Source organism: Xiphophorus hellerii, chromosome 20, assembly GCF_003331165.1.
Source record: "Xiphophorus hellerii strain 12219 chromosome 20, Xiphophorus_hellerii-4.1, whole genome shotgun sequence".
Taxonomy (NCBI): Eukaryota; Metazoa; Chordata; class Actinopteri; order Cyprinodontiformes; family Poeciliidae; genus Xiphophorus; species Xiphophorus hellerii.
The window spans coordinates 9,652,872-9,675,100 of NC_045691.1; the positions used below are offsets into that span (position 1 = coordinate 9,652,872).

At 34.7% G+C, this 22,229-nt stretch overlaps 2 protein-coding genes across 2 annotated transcripts in view; both read right to left on the reverse strand.

Moving 5' to 3' along the window:
• Positions 1 to 118: 118 nt before the first annotated feature.
• LOC116710624 (cytochrome c oxidase subunit 6C-1-like) lies at positions 119 to 2,634 on the reverse strand. Its single transcript, XM_032549767.1, has 4 exons — positions 2,522 to 2,634; positions 1,525 to 1,639; positions 353 to 485; positions 119 to 236 (listed from the first exon to the last, which is right to left on the reverse strand). Exons 2-3 carry the CDS (start codon positions 1,627 to 1,629, stop codon positions 360 to 362), a joined length of 231 nt encoding a protein of 76 aa, XP_032405658.1. The 5' UTR covers positions 1,630 to 1,639; positions 2,522 to 2,634; the 3' UTR covers positions 119 to 236; positions 353 to 359.
• Positions 2,635 to 4,952: 2,318 nt separating this feature from the next.
• Positions 4,953 to 22,229, reverse strand: part of LOC116711152 (angiopoietin-1) — a 70,117-nt gene continuing 52,840 nt past the window's right edge. The window contains 9 exon segments of the mRNA XM_075074319.1: positions 4,953 to 8,126; positions 10,084 to 10,217; positions 12,630 to 12,796; positions 12,913 to 13,014; positions 13,510 to 13,622; positions 13,711 to 13,858; positions 14,323 to 14,397; positions 18,183 to 18,314; positions 18,392 to 18,547. Of these exon segments, the coding sequence (XP_074930420.1) occupies positions 7,966 to 8,126; positions 10,084 to 10,217; positions 12,630 to 12,796; positions 12,913 to 13,014; positions 13,510 to 13,622; positions 13,711 to 13,858; positions 14,323 to 14,397; positions 18,183 to 18,314; positions 18,392 to 18,547 (1,188 nt within the window). The 3' untranslated portion in view covers positions 4,953 to 7,965.

The window sequence follows — 22,229 nt, forward strand, 5'->3', positions numbered from 1 at the left end:
CAAGATTTCTCATGTATAGTATATTTTTACAAATACTACATAATAAATACGTAATCTTGGCAGCACTTTGATCTGCGAAAATATTTTGTTTCTCAATAAGTAAAGCACAGAGACAGCATTTCATTAATAGAATAGTTTATTTTGAGGAACAAACAGCAGAACAGTGTTCATATGTAATCAGTAAGCATCAAAGGGAAACCATCTTCAGGCCAGGAATGAATGACGGGACGGTGAAGCTGGAAGAAGGATATTCACAACTATTAGATACAGCTAGTTTCAATTACGAGAATTTTGTACCAGCATATTGCTTGTGGTACAAGGCATACGATTCCTTTTCAATATCAAGACTTACATATGTATTACTTTCCAGCAGGACGCACACTCTCAAAGATCCCTGCTTCTCTCATGGCGTTGAACTCTTTGACAGCATCATAATGCTTGTAGAAATTAGCATATGCCTTCTTTCTGGGTTCAGTCACTCCAAACTGTAGCAAACAGAGAATTTCAATTTTGTTTCTATATAATCTAATCAGGGAAATAAACCCTGAGAACTGGAAGGTAAAGTGCAGGATTTAGGCTAAACATCTGCTACAATAAGACATTTGTTAGGCAGAAAATACAATGCACAATTTAATTCAACATGTAAGACCTAAACTTCTATACTATTTTATAATATTATAAATAATATTCATATTTATTTAATAATTAAATATTTTGCAGAGCAAACACATGCAAAATAACTTTAATAAATGTTTTGCAAGTTGTAACATTTTCTTTTGTTGCAAGACTAATTTTGAGATTTAATGCTACAAAGTCAAAGGGGTTACAGACGTAATACTGTGACAGACAATGTGTCCAACACAAAGGTTCCATCAAACTGCTCCCTACTGAGCCAAAAGAAAAAGATCACATTGCACAGACAGCAAACTTGTACTGCTACAACTCAACTGCAAGTCCCATGGTCACAAATAACAAGTTTTATGCTCATAGTAAATCTACAAACTTTTCCATCTACTGGGTTCTCACAAAAAAAATGCTGCACATTTTAAGAAAATGTTAATGTTATTTTTTCTGCTATAAACATGTTATATCTAATGATTTGCAATTATATACGTTTAAAAATGTAAGTTATTGCTGCTGATTATTCCCGCTGTTTGTTTATAAAAATTATTTGTATGGTTGAAACAGACACATTCTCACGCACAAAAAAGCATTCCCAATTACTCAGCTTAAATTTTTTAAATGAATGAAAATTTGCTTTTAGTTTAAAAACATGAAACAACCTTTACTATGTTTACCAAATGTTAACTCATAAATGAATGCTTTATGAACCTTTTGAGTTCATATGCTTTTATGATTCCAGGTTTGGTTTCTGTGTAGGGCTTGAACTCACCAAATATAGAGAAATATTTGTCTCCTTTTAAGAGACGCTGTATGTGCATATGGAACATTTTGAATTGTTCTTATTATAGTTTGCATTACAGTACTAGTCAAAGTTGGGTTTTACATGTCCCCTGTTCCCACCTTGTACATTAGAGCTGTTGTTATTGCAACTCCAAACGCGATGGGCAGATGGAACCTGAGGCGCTTCGCCAACAAGCCCCTCATTACCGGCTTTGGCAGCGACATGTTTAACCAGCTAGAAGAAAGAAAAAACAAACACAGAAAGTAACATGTTAACTTTACAAACAGACATAGTATGCCTTATTCTTCTCATAACATGTTTCATATAAATACATATCTACAAATAATCATCTGATATTTTATAAGTACACATACACACACAACACCGGATGATAATGTTTAGGTATTGATAGAACAAAGTAATGTCACACGCTACTTGGAATGAGCTCCTCATAATTCATGGTTTAGTAATTTATTTGTGCAACTGAATATTGACTTTGGATGAGAAATTAGCTTTTAAAAACGAAGTGATTATCAAATATGTTAACTTTAGGCAGATCGCCATGAAGCACTGTTGCTACGTCAGGTCAGCACTCTTAATATGTCAACTGACATCTAGAACGCCGTCTTTAAACCAGAAATTAATATAATTTTCAACAAGTATATTGAGCAAATTACTCAAAAATAAAAGCTATACAACTGCTACAATCAAATTACTTAAAAATATAGTGAAACTCATCAGATCTGACTGAGACGCTGAGTCGTGTTAATAGTTGCTTGCGGAGAAACAATGACTTTGCTCACTATAATCAATCCAAGCCCATGTTATTAGGAAATGTCTAGTTGATATGTATGTATAAACACTAAGTAAGCAAATAAACAGTGTTGTTTTATTTTCAAAGCACTTTCTGGTTAGCACTTAGCTAATGGAAGATACGCTAATGTTAGCTAGGTCAAAATAAGCTAACGGCTAACTCAACCGCGTCAAGGAGGAAAGAGCAGCTAAATTAAATTAAAGCCTGAACAATCTTTACGTTTGGCCTCGTTGTGAAGGGCAATTTGGTATAAACTCCAAACAACGAAAAGTATTTAATAAATACATTTTCGAGATACTCACAGTTAACACAGACGACCTTCAGAGAAACCGCTAACACACCAGAGTGGCGTTTTACTCTATCAGGAAGAGTCTCTACCGGTGCCGCGAGAGAACAGAAAGTAGTAAAGTTAAAAGGCAAAGTGAGCTACTGTTAATAAGAGGACAAACACAAGTAAATATAATAGTATTTTAAATATTCAATAAAATATTATTTGCAAGCTTTGTTGTTGCCAAGTCTACCATATGTTTTGTTTCTTTGTTGTTTTACAAAATGGGCCATTTTCTTGCCTTTTAATCGTTTTTTTTTAAATTTTTTTTTTATGATTTGTCTTTGTAAAACACTATATTTTGGTGACAGTCATTAAAGGTGCAATAAAAATGCAATTCACTTACCTAATTTCTTGCTTATTCACTATATATTTCACAATACTTTTTTTTTTCTGTAGGGATTTTATTAACATTAACCTTTTTTTCAGATCTCCATAAGCTGGACATAAGGTTTGTGATACAAAGTTTGAACCACAAGAGGGCACTCTCAAACTATTGAAGTATTGATCGTAAAGAAACACCAACTCTAATACATGCGGTTACTTTCCTAAAACCTTATTTTGTGTTTAAAATAGATGTGTTTGCATTTCCCCTGGTATTCTTGTTTTAACCCATTAAAACCTATAGTTTAAACCCGATATATTGTACGCCGTTAAACAAAAATACTTCTTGATTTTAAATCAGACTAAGCTTCCTGTTTCATGTCACTTAGGATAAAAAAAAAAGGGGCATTAATAATTGCTCAGATCTGGAATCATGTGTGAGATATTTTTTTATCATGTTAATTTTTTCCAAAATATTGAATTTTACATACATTACCTTAATAGTTGTTAGAGTTATATTTTAAACTGAATGGTCAATCATTCTTCCATAGGTTTGTCTTAATTGTTTGACGCAGTGCTGGCAGGCTCCTTCAAACAGACCGTGGGTAACTAAGTGTGAGTTGTAGGGAAACTTTCATGCACAGCCTTTCAGCTCCGGCCACAAACTTGACAGTATAGAGATCAAAGCTTTGTTGTTTATTGTAAAACACAGAGTTTCCTTCATGTCTTATTTGAACTATATACTCATATATAGTTCAAAGACATCCTTAAGCCTATAATTAAAACATGCCAATGATACCAGTAATATGAAATTCTTAAGTTCTGTAATTGTTTTCATAATTGTGGTTTTAAAGTGCAGCTATTACTTATATTATCCTTTCATTGTTTCCATTTATATGGTTTTGCAACCTTTCATTTAGGTGTACAATGGCTTGATCAAAACTTGTTTGAGCAAGCCCTTGTCTTATCAAGTCTTATCAAGTCTTCTTGATAAGACTTGTTGACTTCTGCACTCTTGGTTAGCTGTCAGCTGCAGACAGATATGCAGAAATGTCATATCCACTGATGCATGATAACTATTTTCCTCACAGCTGGGATTCTCACTTGGGCCAAATACTGCACATTTTGGGTTGGTTATGAAAATATGATTCAGCTACAATTTAGTCATTTTGCAGATGTTTTTATCGAAATCAACTCAAGCATGGAAATTATGCAACCTATAAGCATGCTCATGTCAAAAGGGGGATTATCATTTTGCCCAGAGGCATATTGAATCCCCACTCTTCCAACTAATGTCAATCATTCTTTTACTAACCTTCCATTGTCCCAGAGTAAAGTGGCTCTTTTTGGCACTTAGATTTGTCCTCCTAACAAACTGACTGAACATTTTTATGAGGCTTTATGAAACCAAAATGAAATATTCCTATTTGAGCAACAAGTTCTTTTTAGGTCCATTACATTTCAGCATTGGGAACCAGAAGGAGCACCACATCCAGTTTTCTTGAAGCACTCATTAGAAACAGTTGGTTGTAGAGGACGTGGTTAGCGGGACATGTGAAGGAGACACCAGTAAGCATACAGAGGGCCTCACACCGAGGAAGGAATCCCCAAAATGTAATTTTTTTTGGCTCATATTTCTGCAGCTGTATTAATATTGTCTTCACAGAAACTTAAAAATAATGTTTTGATATCTACAAGAATTCACAGTATCCCCTCTTTGCAAAGGAAAGTGCAGAGTCTAATTGATGTTTGGGAAGAAGCTGGTGTTTTAAAAGGTGTTCATCCCAAACCTTACGTCACGGGTCAAAATGTCCTATCCTATTACTGTTTCTGTTGTGTATGGTAATCCTTTATTTTAGCTTCAATCTTTTAGTTTCATCCAGTTTTAAAAATGATAATGCATGCTTACTAAAACTTGACTGCACTGAACTGCTCAGTTTTACACTGATGATCTGTGAGGTATTTGCTTTACTTTTTAATCATAGAGCCCCAAACTCATGTAATGGAGGTGTACAGATTAAAAGAGCAAAAACCCATCTCTATTGAAGAATTAATAAAACCATTGCACTGAATAGAATAAATATGTTCTTCAACTTGTTTATTTTCTGAATGAGTGCCATGAAAGATTAATTCAGAGGCAATAATAAAATGCAGACTTCAACAAGAAACAAGAAAATGTCCAGATTGTTTGGATTAGGAAAATAATCAAAGCAACATTTATTTGCTTCAGGATCTGGATGCAATCAAATCCCAACATCTGTCATTTATTTGTTCTTTTCTCATTTCATTGTCCAGATTTTCTACCTAACATAAAACAAGAGAAGAAAAAGATTGATTTGGATTTGACTCGTGTTTGCATTTAGTTAATTAGTTCCTTCCTTCTATCAATGTCCAGTAAGTGTTGCCATATCACTTGATAATTGCATTAAAAAAACAGCTTGCGTGCCTTTATTTTCTGAACAATAGTGAAAACCATAATACTCAGCATTTTTACAGCTGCAAGACTTACATTAAACCGCCCCTTAATTACTGATCAGTTTCCATTCATTTATAATATGTCTGCAAGTCCTTTTCTTTGCAGGAACTGTACACGATGATCAAAGTTTGAGATGCACTGCTATTTGTCCATCAGTGTGTTTTTGGCATCTCAGAAGCAGCTCTCTGCAATTTTTGTTTGAGTCTTAAGAGCAGCAACACACTCCCCCTTTAGTCCTGCTGATTTTCATTTGGCTCTATTTCCAGGGCAATAAGAGCCAGCCACCTTCTGAAAGAAACCAGAGCACATAATGAGAACATCTTTGAAGAATCACCTCCTTCTGCTGGATGATCATCTGTTGCATCCTCCTGAAGTTCTGGCATCAGATCTGCTTGATCCACTTGAGCTTCTCCTCTCCCCTCATTACTGTGACTCATTTTCTTTGTTACTGATGTGTTAAGCTATTAACTTCCCTCATGCCTCAAGTCTTCTTGTCAGTATTTTTGTACACTTTGTCCACAACTCTCTGGTGCCAATAAATGTGTACTTTTACTGTAGACACAATCACTTGCAGAAAATGCCACGGATTCATGCCGCTGTTCACATCTTTTTTCGTCCATTAGTCATTTCTTTTGCTGCAAGATGCTCCTTGATTTTATGAAAAGTTTCTCTTTTAATACATTTAAAGACAATTTGACAAAATCCAATACAGTCTAACAGCATTTGCCAGCACATTATTTTCTCAAGAGATGACAAACCTTTTAGCATGTACAGATGCATCTCAGTTAAGTATAATATCATTGAAAAGTTAATTTGTTAATTTCAAAAGTGAAACTCATATATTAAATAGATCTATTGCAGACCGAGTAATATATGTCAAGTATTAATTTAATGATTATGGCTTCCATCTAATGAAAATTTAAAACTAAATTTAAAAAAGATGCAAAGGACCAAATAAAAAAAAGGATTTTAAATACAGAAATGTAACTTTAAAACCACATTTTTGCTTTTCCTTTCATGTTCACCAGACATTCACTGACGGTGAGCCACAAAAGGTCATAGCTAAAGAAGCTGAGTGTTCACACTGTCTTTTTAACAACATAATAGTAAGTGTGGAAAAAGATGAGGTCAAAGAAATTGCACAAGCAATGGGGATAAGCCACAGCCCAGAGAGGATTATCAGGTTCAAGACTTTGGGAACAATTCATTAGACATGAATGCACATACATACATAGGGCATGTAAATTCAGAGAAACATCAGGTACAGAGACCATGTTAAAAGTGTGTGTTGGAGTGAATGCTACTGTGACAAGACAGTCACAATGATATGTTCAATAGTTATTGTTTTGGGGTTTTATAAACAGATGAGAGGAAAAAAATTAAACTAAAAAAAATAATAATAATTGGTGAAATTTTGTTAAATGAGACCTTAATCCTTTCAGTGTGGTTGTGTTTTATGGATATACTAAGTCAACCTATGCTCAAAAAGGTTACAACATCGAATTACTTTACTTGCAGGATGTTGAGGAAAACGTTTAGATTTCCATTAGCTCTAAGCTGTAATCACAAAATTCACAGAAAAAAAGGTTTTACTTTTTGAATTAACTTACACAAATAAATTAACTTTTGATGATATTCTATTTTTTTTTAGATGCATTTGTAGATAACAAACATGATGTTGGACCACATTGTCTATTACAAACAGTTCTCCTAGCATTTTGACATATACACAACAAATTGTTTAAGTGTCAGTGATGAAAATACATCGTCCCAATCTCTTAAAAAATCCTAAAAATTTTATATCCTCTCTTTTAACCATCATTATTGCAGTGATTCTTTAATTGGCATCTCTTAAAAACTCAACTGACTGACCCCAGGCGGTACATAAATTAGCAGCCGAGCTCTTCAATAACATTTAAAAGCTCATAATTTACAAGGTACATGCTGTCTCTGGATTCATTATAGACTAAGGAAGAATTTTGATCAAATTAATGAGGTACATAGTTTCTATATAAAGTGTTGCTCAGAAACCATGGAACAAGCAACCAAGATTCTGAAAGATGTTATTCTCTCTTCCCCAAACCTTTCACACATGGTTAATTTGAGTACATGGACACTGAAAATCTCTTTCTAAATCTGAAATCCAACAAACAGTCCAACCTGTCTTATAAGTGTCAGATGTAAAAGACTGATGCCAATTTTTCTCTTAGCACTAAATATCTTATTTATCACAGTTCATGTCTTTGGGAATGTAGACAAACACTTGTTGCTTCAAAGACAACATACAAACATGTCCTGCTCTTATAACATCTAAAACAAGATCTCAAATAAATTGACATGATCTTGACACAGTCACGTTTTTATCTCTCATAGGTCTAGAGCTTGTGAGTTGAAAGCTTAGGCTGCAGAGCTTTTATGGTGGATCAATTGTTGGTCATAAACCGTACTTAATCAGATCCCCAGGAGGCACCAGGTTTGCATCATGCGGCAGAAGCTGAGATGCTTTGTTGCAAGTTAAACACTATAAGAAACGTTGTTTTGTATTTTTTGTAGAATCTAGACATATGCTTGTACGGTTGTTGCCAAACATCAGGAGTCTTGGGTGTGGAGGGGTCTTCTCAGAAGTCGTAGGGTCGGACCATCATTGAAGTGGAACGCAGGGAGTAGCTGGGGCCTCTGAAGTGGTGCCACTTAATGCCGTTGAGCTTCCTGATGTTGTGCCCAACTGTGTAGTAGATCCCATTAAGGTTGGAGAAGCCACAGGCATCAAACCACCAACCTGCATGGAGAAAGAGCACGATGATAAAGAGAATTAGGTACAAAGAGAAAGAAGAAAGATTTTTGCAAAGATTCTAATTTTGATGGCATAAAACAGAAAAAAATAGAGATTAGGAGAGAAGGACAATTTTATTTTTTCATTGAGGACCACCGTGCCCTAATGATTACTTCTAACAAAGTCTAGTTAGTAGCAATTAAGAGTAATTTATGCTTGGCAGCATAAATTGCCAAGCATAATTTATGGGCACCAATCAATCCAAGCACAAATGCCTAAGACTGAGGGAATTCAGTTCGACTGAATTGTTGTTTTTATTAGGAGAGGACTTTATTTGTTTCATTGTGGTTCTTTTAGCTGAAACGTTCTGCTGGGCACTGGAATCTGCCGGTCCACGTGCAGCACTTTGGCCAAATACAACATGAATACTGTTGCTTCAGCCCTAACATAATTTTGGTTTGGAATATTTGCAGGGGCCTACATGTCTGTCTTCATAATAATTTTAGGTTAGAAAGCAGCTCAGGAGTTGCAATGGTCCATTAACACGGATGTGAGTGGTTAAATCCAGAGCGTGCCTATGGCATTATTATGTGCTGCTTGGGGGCCTAAACCATTTTCTCCTTAAGGACCCCATAAAAGCTTTGTCTGGCTTTGGTTTATTAAATGGCTCCATCTCAAAGGTTTATTGAATGAAGTACTTTAATAATGGCTCTAATCTCTTAGTGTAAAATAAAATCTTGAATCAATGGGTACGAGCTGAAAAACTTTACTCTTGCATCACTTTTTACAAATATTGAATCTTTCTGTCTTCCTCTGTTTACATTGCTGTCCTTGTTTCACCCCAGTGATTCAATTTCACAAAGCTTTTCTTTTAAACTGAATGTTTAAAAAACAGATCTTTAATCAAGTGTTCTGCTTTCTGTTTTCCATTCAGGCCTGGTAAAGTTCAAACAACTGCATAAGCCCCACTTGAATTTATTAAAGAAAAGCTGCAACAAAGTTTAAAGAAACCAGACAATACAAGTTTTTGATGCTACATAATGCATCCCTAAAGCCACATTACTTGTCTCTTTGCATTTCTAAAGCAAAGAGTTAACAAATGCCTTACAGAATAGCTAGGAGCTTAAAACATGGAATTAAATCAACTTTTATACAATCAATATAGAGTTGCAAATAAAAAGAAAATAAACTTTTTAAAAAGTCAGGCAAATTTTGGCTGATCCAGAGAGGCTTTTACTTTACCTTGTGACACGTGTCTGAAATTACACTGAAATTTTTAAAAACAGCATGTTTTTCTTTTGTTTTGTTTTCACAAAGAGTACTCATTATTTTCAAATTGGGCACAAATGTATTTTTTGCCTGAGGGGACTGATGATGGAGCTCTGTTTGTCTTTTTTTCATTTACTTTTCTTTGCTCTTTCCATCTCAGTCACTCTTTTTTATTTTACTTTGTCTTTCTCTATAAAGTGCTGTGATTTGAAATGACTCACTGACTAACGGTCAGTTCTGGAGTCTTTTCCTTTGAGATCTGGAGGATTGCAGCCGAAACGATTAAGTTAATCTGTGATTACAAGCTATCGAGGGCAGGCTGAGGAGACCCAAAGAGCTGTTTGTGTTGGCGGTTGGTCAAGGTGAAAGTGTATTGACAGATACAAATGTTTGACTGGCCAGATCTTTTGGCATAATACCAATAATTCTGATTCTTAACTAGTAAAAGGTGTGTCTTTTGAAGCACTTAAACATTTATACTGATTTATGGTAGAGATACACTCTTTGATGGAAATGTAATAAACTGTTATCTGTACTATTCCACCCTAGAAATACCCAATTTAAAACTATTACTTTTTTTATTTTGTCATTGATATGTCAATAGCTCAATTTTCAAAAAGATAATGTTTCTTACACATAATGACTACTGACCTGGAACCTGTTAACTCTAGTAAAAGGAGAAAAGAAAGTTTACCTCCAGTGAGCATCAAGGCACATTTGCAGTGGTCGCAGTTGTCGTTGTCGTGATCTCGGGTGCTGAAGCCGGCACCGTGGGTGATCAGGCTGCTCTGCCTTCCTGCTGTACCACTGTAACCTCTCAGATACAATCTGAGAGAAAAGAGACAATAAGATTTATAAAACATGTAAGAACAGGTAAAGCATTTCTCATTTTCTTTACCTTATTGTCTTTTTTTTGCAGACATAAAAAGTTAAATGCATTCCTTTCTACTTTACATACACTAAGCTGATTTGCTTGCTAATCTATTGAAGTTGTTTAAATGAGCTATTCTACAGGTTGTATGAAAGTCTTTCTAAGTTTTCATTCTTACTGTTTATTTTTTACTGTTTTGTCCTTTTGTCTCTGAACTAAAGGTTATTGTCAAACTAACTCTCATATTTTATTATGAAAATAAAATGAATGAGTGAATGACAGATGCACATGGCAACTAACTAACTAACTAACTAACTAACTAACTAACTAACTAACTAACTAACTAACTAACTAACTAACTAACTAACTAACTAACTAACTAACTAACTAACTAACTTTCCTCTGCAAAAAGAAAATACAGTATAATTTATATATAAATTGTATGGTAGCTGTAGACATAAAACTTGTTCATCCATTGAGTTCTTACCTTCTTTTTCCTTAATGATTAATGATTGATCAATGAGAATAAAGCAGCTTAAAAAAAGCCAACCCTAAAAACACTTTTACTGACTTTCAAAGACTGCAAGAACATCTGGCTTGCAGGTAAGGAAACACTGAGTTTGGGATGTTTGTTTTAGCACTGATCAAAATGAGCATACACTTTGAGCTGCTCTCTGGTTTCAAACTGTTTCACAGGTAGGGAGGATAAAAACTGAGTTTGATTCCATCAGCACTCACTAAAGCTGTCACAGACAATCTGAAGGATCAGAATGTTTTGTAATCTCGAAGTAAATCAGAGATATATTTAGGCCCAAGGCCATTCAGTGCTTTTAAGAGAAGTAATTGTAATTTAAAATCTACCCTTTGACACAGGGGGAGCCGTTGTAGTGATTTAAGAACCGGTGGAATGCGCTCCACCTCAGCGGTGTTAGTGAGTAGTATGACAGCAGCACTTTGGACGAACTGCAGCCGTCCGAGTTATTTTTGTTCAATTGAGACAGATGAGGACACCTTTACCTTTATTTGGCCAGCAGGAAAATGACCTTTTTCCTCTATCTCTTCTGGACAAAAATTGTTTAACTCTTGCTCTGTCTTTTAGGATATCAAATGGCTATTTTTGACTATTGTCTTTAGTTGAGTGTTAAATTCAAATACCAAACTATATAAAGTGAAGATTTTATACTTATAGGTTTGAGGTGAGCCATAACTATAGATTTTCTAGTTGTGGTCTACATTTTAAGTATTTCAAATATATTAATTCTGATTAATATCTCAAAATCACTTACCTAACATGTGCACTATATGTGCACTATTACACATTAAGTCAGAGTTGTGTTGCATTTTGTTTTATGTATGTCTAAGGATACAGTTTGTTTGTACATTTTCTTGACAGAAAATAAGCTGGTGACACAGACCAGATAGTTTCCATGTAAAGAATTCAAAGAAATCCAGCCACTGGAATGTGTTACATCTGTTTTTATGAATGATTAAAAGTTTTAGATTTATTGGCAAACAAAATCAGAATAACATTTTTGTGTTTTGGCTTATTAAGATAAAAATACTGTAATTGCTAGTGATTGTCATAAATCATTATCTGTTTTCATCTACCAATAAACATGCAATCATTGTAAAAAGAAAGAAAGAACTTTCCAGAATTCTTAATGTGCACAAATCAGTGATCATCAAAACTCTGTCTGGCATTGATCCTTATAAATACTAAAACAAGTGAAAAATTCTAAACTGAGGTCAGACTATTAAAGATGGTATTTCAGATTCAGTGTTTTCTTCACTTTGAATTGGCTTATTAAAAACGAAAAGCTTCTAATCAGCAGACACATAGAATTTAGTTATTAGTTTTCTTTACCTGGGTGTTTAGCTACTCCTCAAAAATCACAGATATTTATCAGCTGCATAAAATCTTAGCATTTAATGTCGATATACTTTCTTGGGACATTGTGAAATGTTTAGCATAAAAAAGATTTACTTTGTTCATTCCTGAAAAATAGCAATGAACATTTGTTTTTACTTACACATTTTGTAAAATCAAACAGCTGGTAAAAAAAAAAGAAAAAGAAAAAAAACACAAATAAAACAAAAAATGCTTGATTAGGGCTAATAAGCATTTTAGCCAGTACAATGTTATATGGAAAAGTGATAAATTAGCCAACATTTTTAATACCTTTTTATTTTGACTTGATGTATCTGTTGTGTGTTTTATACACTTGGGGTTAGATGTAAATAATTTTGGAACCTCACAGGCTTACGTTAAGGTACTGAATCTGAATTGAAATGTTAAATTCAAATGTATTTATTTTTTATAATGTAAATATTTCTCTTTCAGTAGGGTGGCATGTGTGCATGTGAGTCACCTGTACTGCTGTCTTTCACTGGCCATTGTAAACCGGTCATACTGGGAGTGCGCAGAGATTCCCTCCCAGTCCCGTAGCTCCACTCTCAGAGAGTATTGACCCTGACTGGTTAGCAGGTATAAAACTTCATTACCCAGCCAGTGCTCCCCCGACACATCCCCAAAACCCTGCAGCAGGCCAAGAGGACAAGGAGATTAGGAGTGATGGTGAATGAATTCACCTGATGGTTTATTTTTAAAATTTCTTTTTTTTTAAAACTGCACTCATTCTAAAACATGCTGACCATTTTGTACTCCCTCCAGCTCCTCTGAAAATCCACGCTGCCGTTAAAACGCCGTTGGAAGACCGTCCAGCCGCCACCATTTGTCTCCATGTCACAATAAACCTTCAGGAGGAGAAATGAAAAAAATTTGACTCATATGAGGGACACAATGTAATCCAAATAGAAAACAAAACAGAAATTGACTTAAGTCAAACTCCCATGGCATTCACAACTGCAAATACATTGTATTGTTTGATCATTATTACAAATGTGCTAAAAAATAAAAATGAAAATTGGAGCAAATTGAATATTTTTACCTGGTTCTTGACTCAGTAAACACATACTAAATGTATGTGTTAATAAACACATACTAAATGTATGTGTTTACTAATTTATTTGGTTATTTGTCCCAAACAAATAAAAATATTACAAAAAAGATACTAAATATGAATGGCAGAACCTACCAACAGAAGTGGATATTAGTTCTTTCTTATTATTATCCCAATACCCAACCTCTCCCTTCCTGCGCATCAAAAAACCACCCATATTTGATATTTTCACACATAAAATCATCTAAATGCTGAAAATTGCTTGAACTCTTGAATATCAAGTGATTACCTGTACAGGCTCTGTCCTGTTACCGATGTAGATGAGATACAGACCACTGGCAGAATGACCAGCTTTGTAAGCATCTGCACAGTCCTTCCACATCTGGCTCCGAGGAGGAGACCCTGAAAGCAAAACACATGACATAATGCAAACCGATATCAAGTGTTAAGATCTTATTTCCAGATAATCTCTTAGTTTTTCTGGACGTACCTGTAGTCGTGGCCACCATGTCGATGAGTGTGTGGACTGACTCCATCAGCTGAGCCTGCTGCTTCTGTAGAGCCGTGTTGTTGCTAGTGGCGACTCTCAGCTGCCTCTCTAAAGACTCTATGGCCACCATCTGAGTCCTGATAACAGACTGAAGGAAATCAGAAGGTTATTAATGTTTAATTGTTGTCTGTGTATTCTTTGAGCAATTTGTTGGTCTTTATTATTGCGAATTATTGTTAAGATATTATGCATTATTTAACATTTTTTATTCTAACATTAACAACTGAGATTATTGTTCATACATGAATATTTCTTTTTTTTGAAAAGGAAATCACATGAGGAAAATGGTTATTTGCATGTTTGTGGATGACTTACATTTACTTCACCAGTTTTTAATGTGTGCATTTAAATTTTTATTTTTCGACTCTAAAGTGTGGCTCTACTGAGTCAAACTCTATGCTAAAATCATGATTAAGAGAATATAAACATCTGAGAGACCTTTCATGATTAATTTTAATTTTAATACATACTCAGACACCTGTCCAAACAGTCCTTTGCCAATGATGTTTCTTTACTATAATAACACACAGATGTTCCATTCATTAACTTTACCTGCAGCCGGTTCTTCTCCAGTCTCATGTCCTCCAGCTCTCCTCTCTGCTGAGACTCCAACAACTGAACTTTGCTCTCCAAATGGCTGAAAGAAACACAGAGAAAAGAAGTGCTGAAAAATCCCTTCGCACTAAATATTTAACAGGCTTTTTGCTGTTAAATGTTAAATGTAATGAGAGGAAATCACATCATTTTTCGGTTTTCAGAAACTTTTATATCTCTTAGAAAGTGCTGTTAGGAATTAAAGCACATTACAGCACAAAAACTGTGGTGGTGAAACTTTTAGCAATATACTCGGATCTGTAGTTTTTAATTTTGGATCCCGATGCTGCATTTAATACAATTAATCATAGTTACAAAATATTCCACTGAATCTGGGTTTCTCCATCATCAAAAGTTTAAACTATGTGATGATAAAATGGCTGACTTACAAAAAATTAAGTCAACCGTCTAAACCATGAGCAGCCACTGGTACTACATTTTCACCTCAACCGTTAGATTGAGACAATCTTTCATTATGCATGCATCAACAAAATCCAGAATTATACATTCACAGAAAAAAAAATTCTTTTTCTGTGGGTAGAGTAAAAATATTTCATATTCAAATGTTTTCATGGTTAAATCATAATCTCTGTTTGGAAAATCAGATTTTGTTACTGTGGTTTCGTTCCTCAAGAGATCAGCTACAATAGTTTTGTAGAAACTGGATTCTCATAATAGATTAAAAGCGCAGACATCCAAATGAACCTTTCACAGTTCAACAACGTCCCTGATGACTCCTCAGAGGATTTGCCACCAAAGTGAAAATTTATATAGAAATGTTTTCTGTTGAAATATGAGTTATTTATCCTGAATTAATATTCGAAGACGCTTTTGGAAGAAATTAGGTTTTGATTGGTGGTATGTGTAGCAAAAGAAGCTCCCAAAGGTAGAGTGAAGGCTTAGCATCTGAACTACAGTTCATGATAATCCATCTGACAACAGCAGAAACACTGATGACTATATTAAAGTGATGATCTGGTTGAAAACCATGTGAATTATGGTTTAAAAATGACTAAATACTGTATATCAGCTGTTTAGTGGCATAAAAATACGCAGTTTGGTAGCAAGGAAGGAATTTATGTTGTTTATGAAACATCATAAACAACATAGTCTCTAAAAATCAAAATTTGCTTTCCTAAAGGTCTACTCAAGAAATGAAAGCATCTGGAAAATGTAAACAAAATGGCTCATCATTCTGTGCTTCTGTTGCTCATTTATGAATTGGAATAATATTGTCCTACATGAACGTATGAGACTTTGGGCACTTTAACAGAGTTGAAATCCAGGATCAATCCCTGGCTGTGATCACTTCAACATGCTGAACTGCATGTAAATGTGAAAACAATTTTCACCCTGATGGAGACAAATTGACTGTTTAAATGTGCTGCGGTTTTTGAGGAACGTATAAAGAAACAAGTGTGGATGAATGCTCATTCATTCTGCAAAGTTGCAAAGTTATAGCAATGTTAATTTACTTTATTTACAAAATATAAGAGAGAAAAAGGTTTGAGTCTGTATTTTAAATTTCAAAATTCAAAAGAGAAAATCCTTATTATTTTGCTTAAACAAGTATGTTTTCAAATGTGTCAAATTTTAATTTTATAGAGACAAACCATGGACTTTGTTAGGTTCAGGTTGTTCTTTATTTGACTTTGGATAGGTGGACAAACTATTCTAAACTAGTCTAGCACATTATTGTTGGCAGCATACATTTTATACATAAATTCCCAATTAACAAAGACCATCTGTTTAATTTTCAAAGTCAGTCGAGTTCAAATACGTTTCTTAAACATGGTAGAAGCTGTGACACAGCAACTGGTGTGAGAAACAACTCAGCTAACTTAAGCTAACCAGAAAAAACTAGGAACTGTATTTAGAAAACAAAGCAAAATAAAACTTTTTGTTTTTTAAAATGAATGCTAAAATTATAATACTAAACAGGTCTAACAAAATATTGTGTACAATTTGTTTGTAAACACATTTAAACTTAGCATATTTGAGAATCTTATATACAACAGAACCAACTTCACCTGAAAACACACTGAAGGCAGTTCAGACCACATTTAGTCTATAATTGGCATTTGTTGTAAATTATAAGATGCCCAACTGACTCATCTAATTTGAACAAGCTGTATAAAAATATTGTAGGAGGATGTCCAAATATTCAATTTTGGTTTAAAATCAAAGCTGGAAAAAAAAGTAAAAATAAAAGAGTGCTTTCTGAAGACTGAAGTGTACAGAGTCATGCTCACACCAATTTTTATATCACATACATTTTGTACATGTCTCTAATGTAGAATCTATGTTTAAGATCTGCCTGAGTTATATCGATTGCTGTATTTTGACAAAGACTTCAATGCTATGTTATGTTATGGTCTACTATATGGTCCAGGTCATTGAGCTTAACCTGGGATGTTGCAGAAACTTGAGCAGACCTAGGATGTTCTGTCCATTTCTCCACAGCTGGTTGAGAGTGAAGAAGCCTACATGTTTATTTGTACAAAGAAGCAAGATTCATTCACATGTGGTTTGTCAGGACCAACCCTTTTTACCAACAGATGTAATCTGATGCACATGAACTGTTCTCTTGTGATGGGATCTACATTATACGCATGTCAACGCTTCGACAGTCCTCAAATTTACAAAACAGTACAATGTAGGAATCGCAGAAGAAAAAAATACTGGTATGGTACAAGAAGGTATTGTATAGTTTATTAGGTTATTTTGACCGATTGTCCAGCAAAAACACTTTAACAGGACCTGGAGAAAATATGTTTTTTAGGTAACAGGTCAAATCTGAGCTTCTGTATGTGCATAACAAAATGCATCACTTGGTTTTAATGTCCCTTTTGTACAGTGACATTAAAACCATGTCACTGGTTTTGACATGATTGCTTTTCACTTGAGACATAATAAATTGCGTGGATCACGGGATACCAATCATGGTGAATCGTCCGTGTAAATCTGCCATATGTTAGATCTGTGGAATAGTGGTGGTTAAAAAGAATAATAAAAACAAAACAAAATAATAATAGGAATGGTTTATTCTTTTTTAAATGTCTCCTATTGTTCAAATCAAGTGCACTGTTCCACAGGGTAATTGTTGGTAAATTTCTTGTAAAACCTTAGGTCATTTGTTATGCTTGAAATATTTGAGTTCTTCGTACTGATGTTTAATTTTAACATCCACAGTTTATTCAGTTCATTCACTTTTACTTCACTTTGTAAACAAATGTTGCTAATCAGTGCTAGCTACGTATATCACCCACTAAACTTGGATTGCGTGTTTCTGTGTTTATAAGTGTCAGAGTTTATAAGGTTGCAAAACAAAGGAAATCTCTCACCAGCTTTAAAACTACTGTTTCCTCATCCCTTACATGCTGACACATATGTGTGCAGTCCAAGCCTTTCTGTTTGTGTTATATCGATTACTGTAAACAGAGAACATGCTTGATTATCACTGTGGGTTTCGCCACTTACTGCATTGTCCAAATTCGCTTCATAATGAAAAATACAAAAAATATTGTGAATCCAAATAGTGGTGAGTCTCTCAGCAACAACAGAGGACACATTTCCATTATTTCTCCACAGACTTGCTTAGATTTCAAATATTCTTGCTAATAGGTCAGCAGCAATCACATATTGTTTCCACCTTTTGTGTGTGTATGTGTGTGGGCGTGTATGTAGGGCGTGTGTTTTAGCATTTCTCACCTTGTAAGAACCATTTTTCCAACAAATTCTGACTTGTCACTGTTGCTATTTTATCAACATAACAAGAGTGAGGCAGAAATATGATTCATATGTTTCTGAATACCAACATTTATTACCTGTTCTTAGTCTCGCAGATGTCTTATCTCAGTGGTCTGGAGTAAGAGCTCCTTTTCCAGTTTATAGGTGGACAATGAATTCTCCTGAAGCTGGATCTCTATCCTAGATGTTTGATTCAGCACCTGGTGGAAGAACATAATCATAAATCACCCAGGAATTGTGGACTGAAGTAAAATCAAGATAAATGAAAACTCCTTACCTTGGCTTCCACCACATTGAGTTTCCGTGTCTGCTCTGCTGTCTGTGACAGGAGGTTCGTTCCAATCTCCAACATTGTGGCTGTTTGGTTGTTAACAACATGTGACTGTATATTAACAGCATCTCGCCTTATGCTCTTTTGTATGAAGTTCTCCAACTGCAGAAATATAAAAATTGGAAATGCTCAATAATCTTCTCCTTCAATTTGCTGAGGTAAAAATTATGCATGTCAAGTACCAGTCAAAATGAAACTTTTTTAAGCATTTCATGTTCTACCACAATTTTGGCAAACACTTCCAAGCTTTTCCAAGCAACCAATATTTATGTAAGTATATTCCTACTTATAAAAGTTGATTGTTTAAAATGCAATAAATATTAAGTGTGAAAGTTCCCATCAAGACAAACAGTAAAAGGGTTACAGGAAAAAAAACAGCAGTTAAGCAAAAACACCTCTTACCACCTGTTAGGCATTATTACGTATGTAGGTATAGTGATTTAGAATTATTTTGACAATAAACTAATCTTCATACCAAAATTTTCTTTAGTGAAATATGAGACCATCTGTCAGTTGAAGCGAATTGAATCTTAGGCAGAAAAATGATTCCAGTCACAGCAACAAACTGAATTTATGAAGAAAATAGAAAGGTAATTCCACAAGCTGCTCAGTGATGTACCTGGTATTTTTTCCACCTATAGCTGCTACTACTCTTTCTACTTTGGCTTCTTGTTGCAGTTGTTGCACCGTTTAGTTTAGATTTATTTAATTTAATTTCCTTGTGAAGAACAGAACATTTCATATTTTCTTGAAAAGTAAAACACTGGACTTATCAAAGGATATACTGTTTTGTCTTTTTCTTTGACAAAGAAAAAGACAAAAAAGTATAGTTCTTTAGGAAAAGATGTATTGGACTTGTCAGAACAACCTTGAAGCTATAAAACAGGAATATAATGCAAAAATACTATTAGGTTGAGATTATGCATTTATTTTCTTCCCCAGAATGAATTTCTGAAAATCTGCAGCCAGTTGATATGATTTATGTATTAAAACACGTCAAATCCAGCAAATCAAACATGCATAATGAAACATATCACAAGGACTGGTATATAAAGAAACAGGTCACAGAATCTCTGGGAATATCAACCAATGCCAGCCCGCTCTGCCATGCTTCGACCTTCAACTGCTTCGCAAATAAACAGTCTGTCCATACAGGCATCTATTCATGCCTCTGACTCCACATCCTCAGGATATCAGTGCCACTGAGAAGCACAGAGAGTTGATAAATATACTGCTGCACCAACAAACAGATTGGTCCCACTGGGAGAGCCAGTTAACCAATGAGGCAAAGTTCAGGTCTCAATGCCCTGACCACATTTTCTGGTGCAGATCGCTTTTCTTACAGGGATCCCATTGCAAAAAACTTCACAAGCAGTTTGTTTGACCAAGATCTCGGATGTGTGGACTTTAGATTGGAGGTGGGTGTTGTCTTTTGATTGTTCTTTTCATGGATCAGAGTTAATTGTGTATTTTTTAATGATTATCACGTGCTATCACAAATGTATTTAGATAACTTTGAGACCAATGGTGGGAACAAACTGGTGTTTGGAGCTTAGATTAAATCTAGTCCTCCATTTTTGAAATAAATTCCTATTTTTATATTTCCCAAGAGAATGAGTGCTTACTCAGCCATAAAAGAACTTAGTCATGTCCCTGGGAGGCAACATTTTCAACGATTTCCTCTTAGTCATTTTGGAGTATGTGAAAAAAAATAAAAATATTCAGAGCAATGCATTTTATACAGTTCAATTTGATATTAAATATCAGTTACCTTTATATATGATAAATCTTCTGTTTCCACCTGCTTTGCAGAGGTCAGCAGATGTCTTTATACAACAATTTAGGAATATTTGACTAAAATGGGAAATTATCAGCTATTACAATACATTTTCATCTACAGTAATTCCTTGCTGTGGTTTTTGGCCATTGCACATGATTATCTAGTGATCTATCTATGTGATTTATGTAAAAATATCAAATGCAAGAAAGGAAGACTTGTTCAAAAATATGTTTTAAGTTGGTATTGCTGGGACCATCAAATAGTTTCTTCAGTCTTAATAAATAGGATTTGGATTTTACTTTAGTCAGCACCAAAACCAATCAAAATACATTTAATCCATGCTGAAGTAAATCTTACAATGTTTCCAATTTTCTGGTAGAAAAGACAAACAGTGTATAATATGCAGCTACAGTAAGATTTTGTTCTTCAGGTTTTTTGAATGTCCAGATCTTAATCTCACAAAAGAAAATGTATCCTAAAATATGGCTAGTTTGAACACAGACTTGATTCTTTTATTTTTTCTGCCAAATTCATCACCAAATAAACCACAAATTTGTTTTGCATTTGCTAAAATATGCTGAATACTACAAATTTAGCATTCCTGAAAACACAGCCCATCAATTATGGGTGCATATTAGTGAAACATTCTTGAAACATAATGTTTGCCTTTAACTTAACAGTAAAACACAGTGCTGTTTGGTCAAAAGATAACAAATCCTTCAACAACATTACAGTCCAATTCTTTAAAATAGAGTTTTCAGTGCTGATGGACTTTATCGTGTTCATCTGTACTTTTGCATTTGGACTGCGACCCGCTTTCACTCCCCAATTAAAGTTATTCAAGTATTATTATGTTTAGTCTGCTTCAAGTCCAATTTACATTGAGCAAGCATCGCTTAATCAGACAATCATTTTATAAGTGAGGAGATGTGTATCGCAGTGGTCAAAAAAACCAAGAGGCCACTTTGAGGGACGTTGTGTGGGTGAGTAAATTGGGCTGGAAAAAGATCTGATGTTGTGACGCAGCAAGAGGTTATTTAAATAATCAAAAAGGGAGAAAATAGCTTGAGTGAGCTGGTTCATTGCTCCCTCCTGCTCTGCTTCCTGAGATGCTGAAGAGATAAACTTTGATAATAGTCAAAAATCATGACTGTGCATCTGCACTTCTTACCAGCACAGTCAGAGAGGAAGAATTCTGAGCACAAACAAGCTGCATGACAGGTCTAAATATACAGCATATATGTATATTTTCAATATGAATTAATAATGCGTTGACTGCATCTGAGGGGATAATTGCTTTTTTAAAGAAAAATATTTAAACATTTTTATTTTTTTAATTACAAGATCTTCAGAGACAGTGTATTGACTTTTTAATCTAACCTTACTTCCTAACCCACAACAGAAACACTCCCATGCAATACCTAAAACGTATTCTCTCAATCACAAAAAATTGCACAAAGAACACGCCTAGCTTTAAAAGTGAAATTGTAAACTGCACCAGTTCAGAGACACCAACAAGCTCTGTGAGTATGCGTACAAGCCCACATATAGAAGACGTAATGGAGAGATGCTAACTCAAACCACATGTTGGTTTTGCTGTGATCCAGCCCCTCTGTGTGACTTCTGAAGGGGTTGAAAGAAAAACCGAGGGGGGGAGAGTTGCTCCGCCCCTAGTCCTCCCCCCCTCACAACACCCTAATACACACACAAACAAACGATAACAAGACAGAGGCACTGGCAGAAAGCCCCGATATCAATCTGGGGTAACAAGTGCAGTGTGTGTCACTGGACTGTGTCAGAATCTGAGCCATGGAGCTGGTAAACTACACAGAGAAAGAAAATCTTAATTTTTCAGCTAAAAACAACACATGATTACCAAAATGGAAGTGGAGTAAGAGGTCAGGAATTAAAAAAAAAAGTATTGTTGCTGCAAATCAAAATATACTAAGTGTAAACAGATTGACACTTATATTTGTTGAACTTTATATTTAGAAATTTAATATA

Bases quoted from the DNA above. Each gene is read 5' to 3' on its own strand.
- LOC116710624 (XM_032549767.1), bottom strand. From the start codon at position 1,629: ATGTCGCTGCCAAAGCCGGTAATGAGGGGCTTGTTGGCGAAGCGCCTC. The intron at 486-1,524 runs GTGGGAACAGGG...TGTTTGCTACAG, and splicing joins CAACAGCTCTAATGTACAAG to TTTGGAGTGACTGAACCCAG.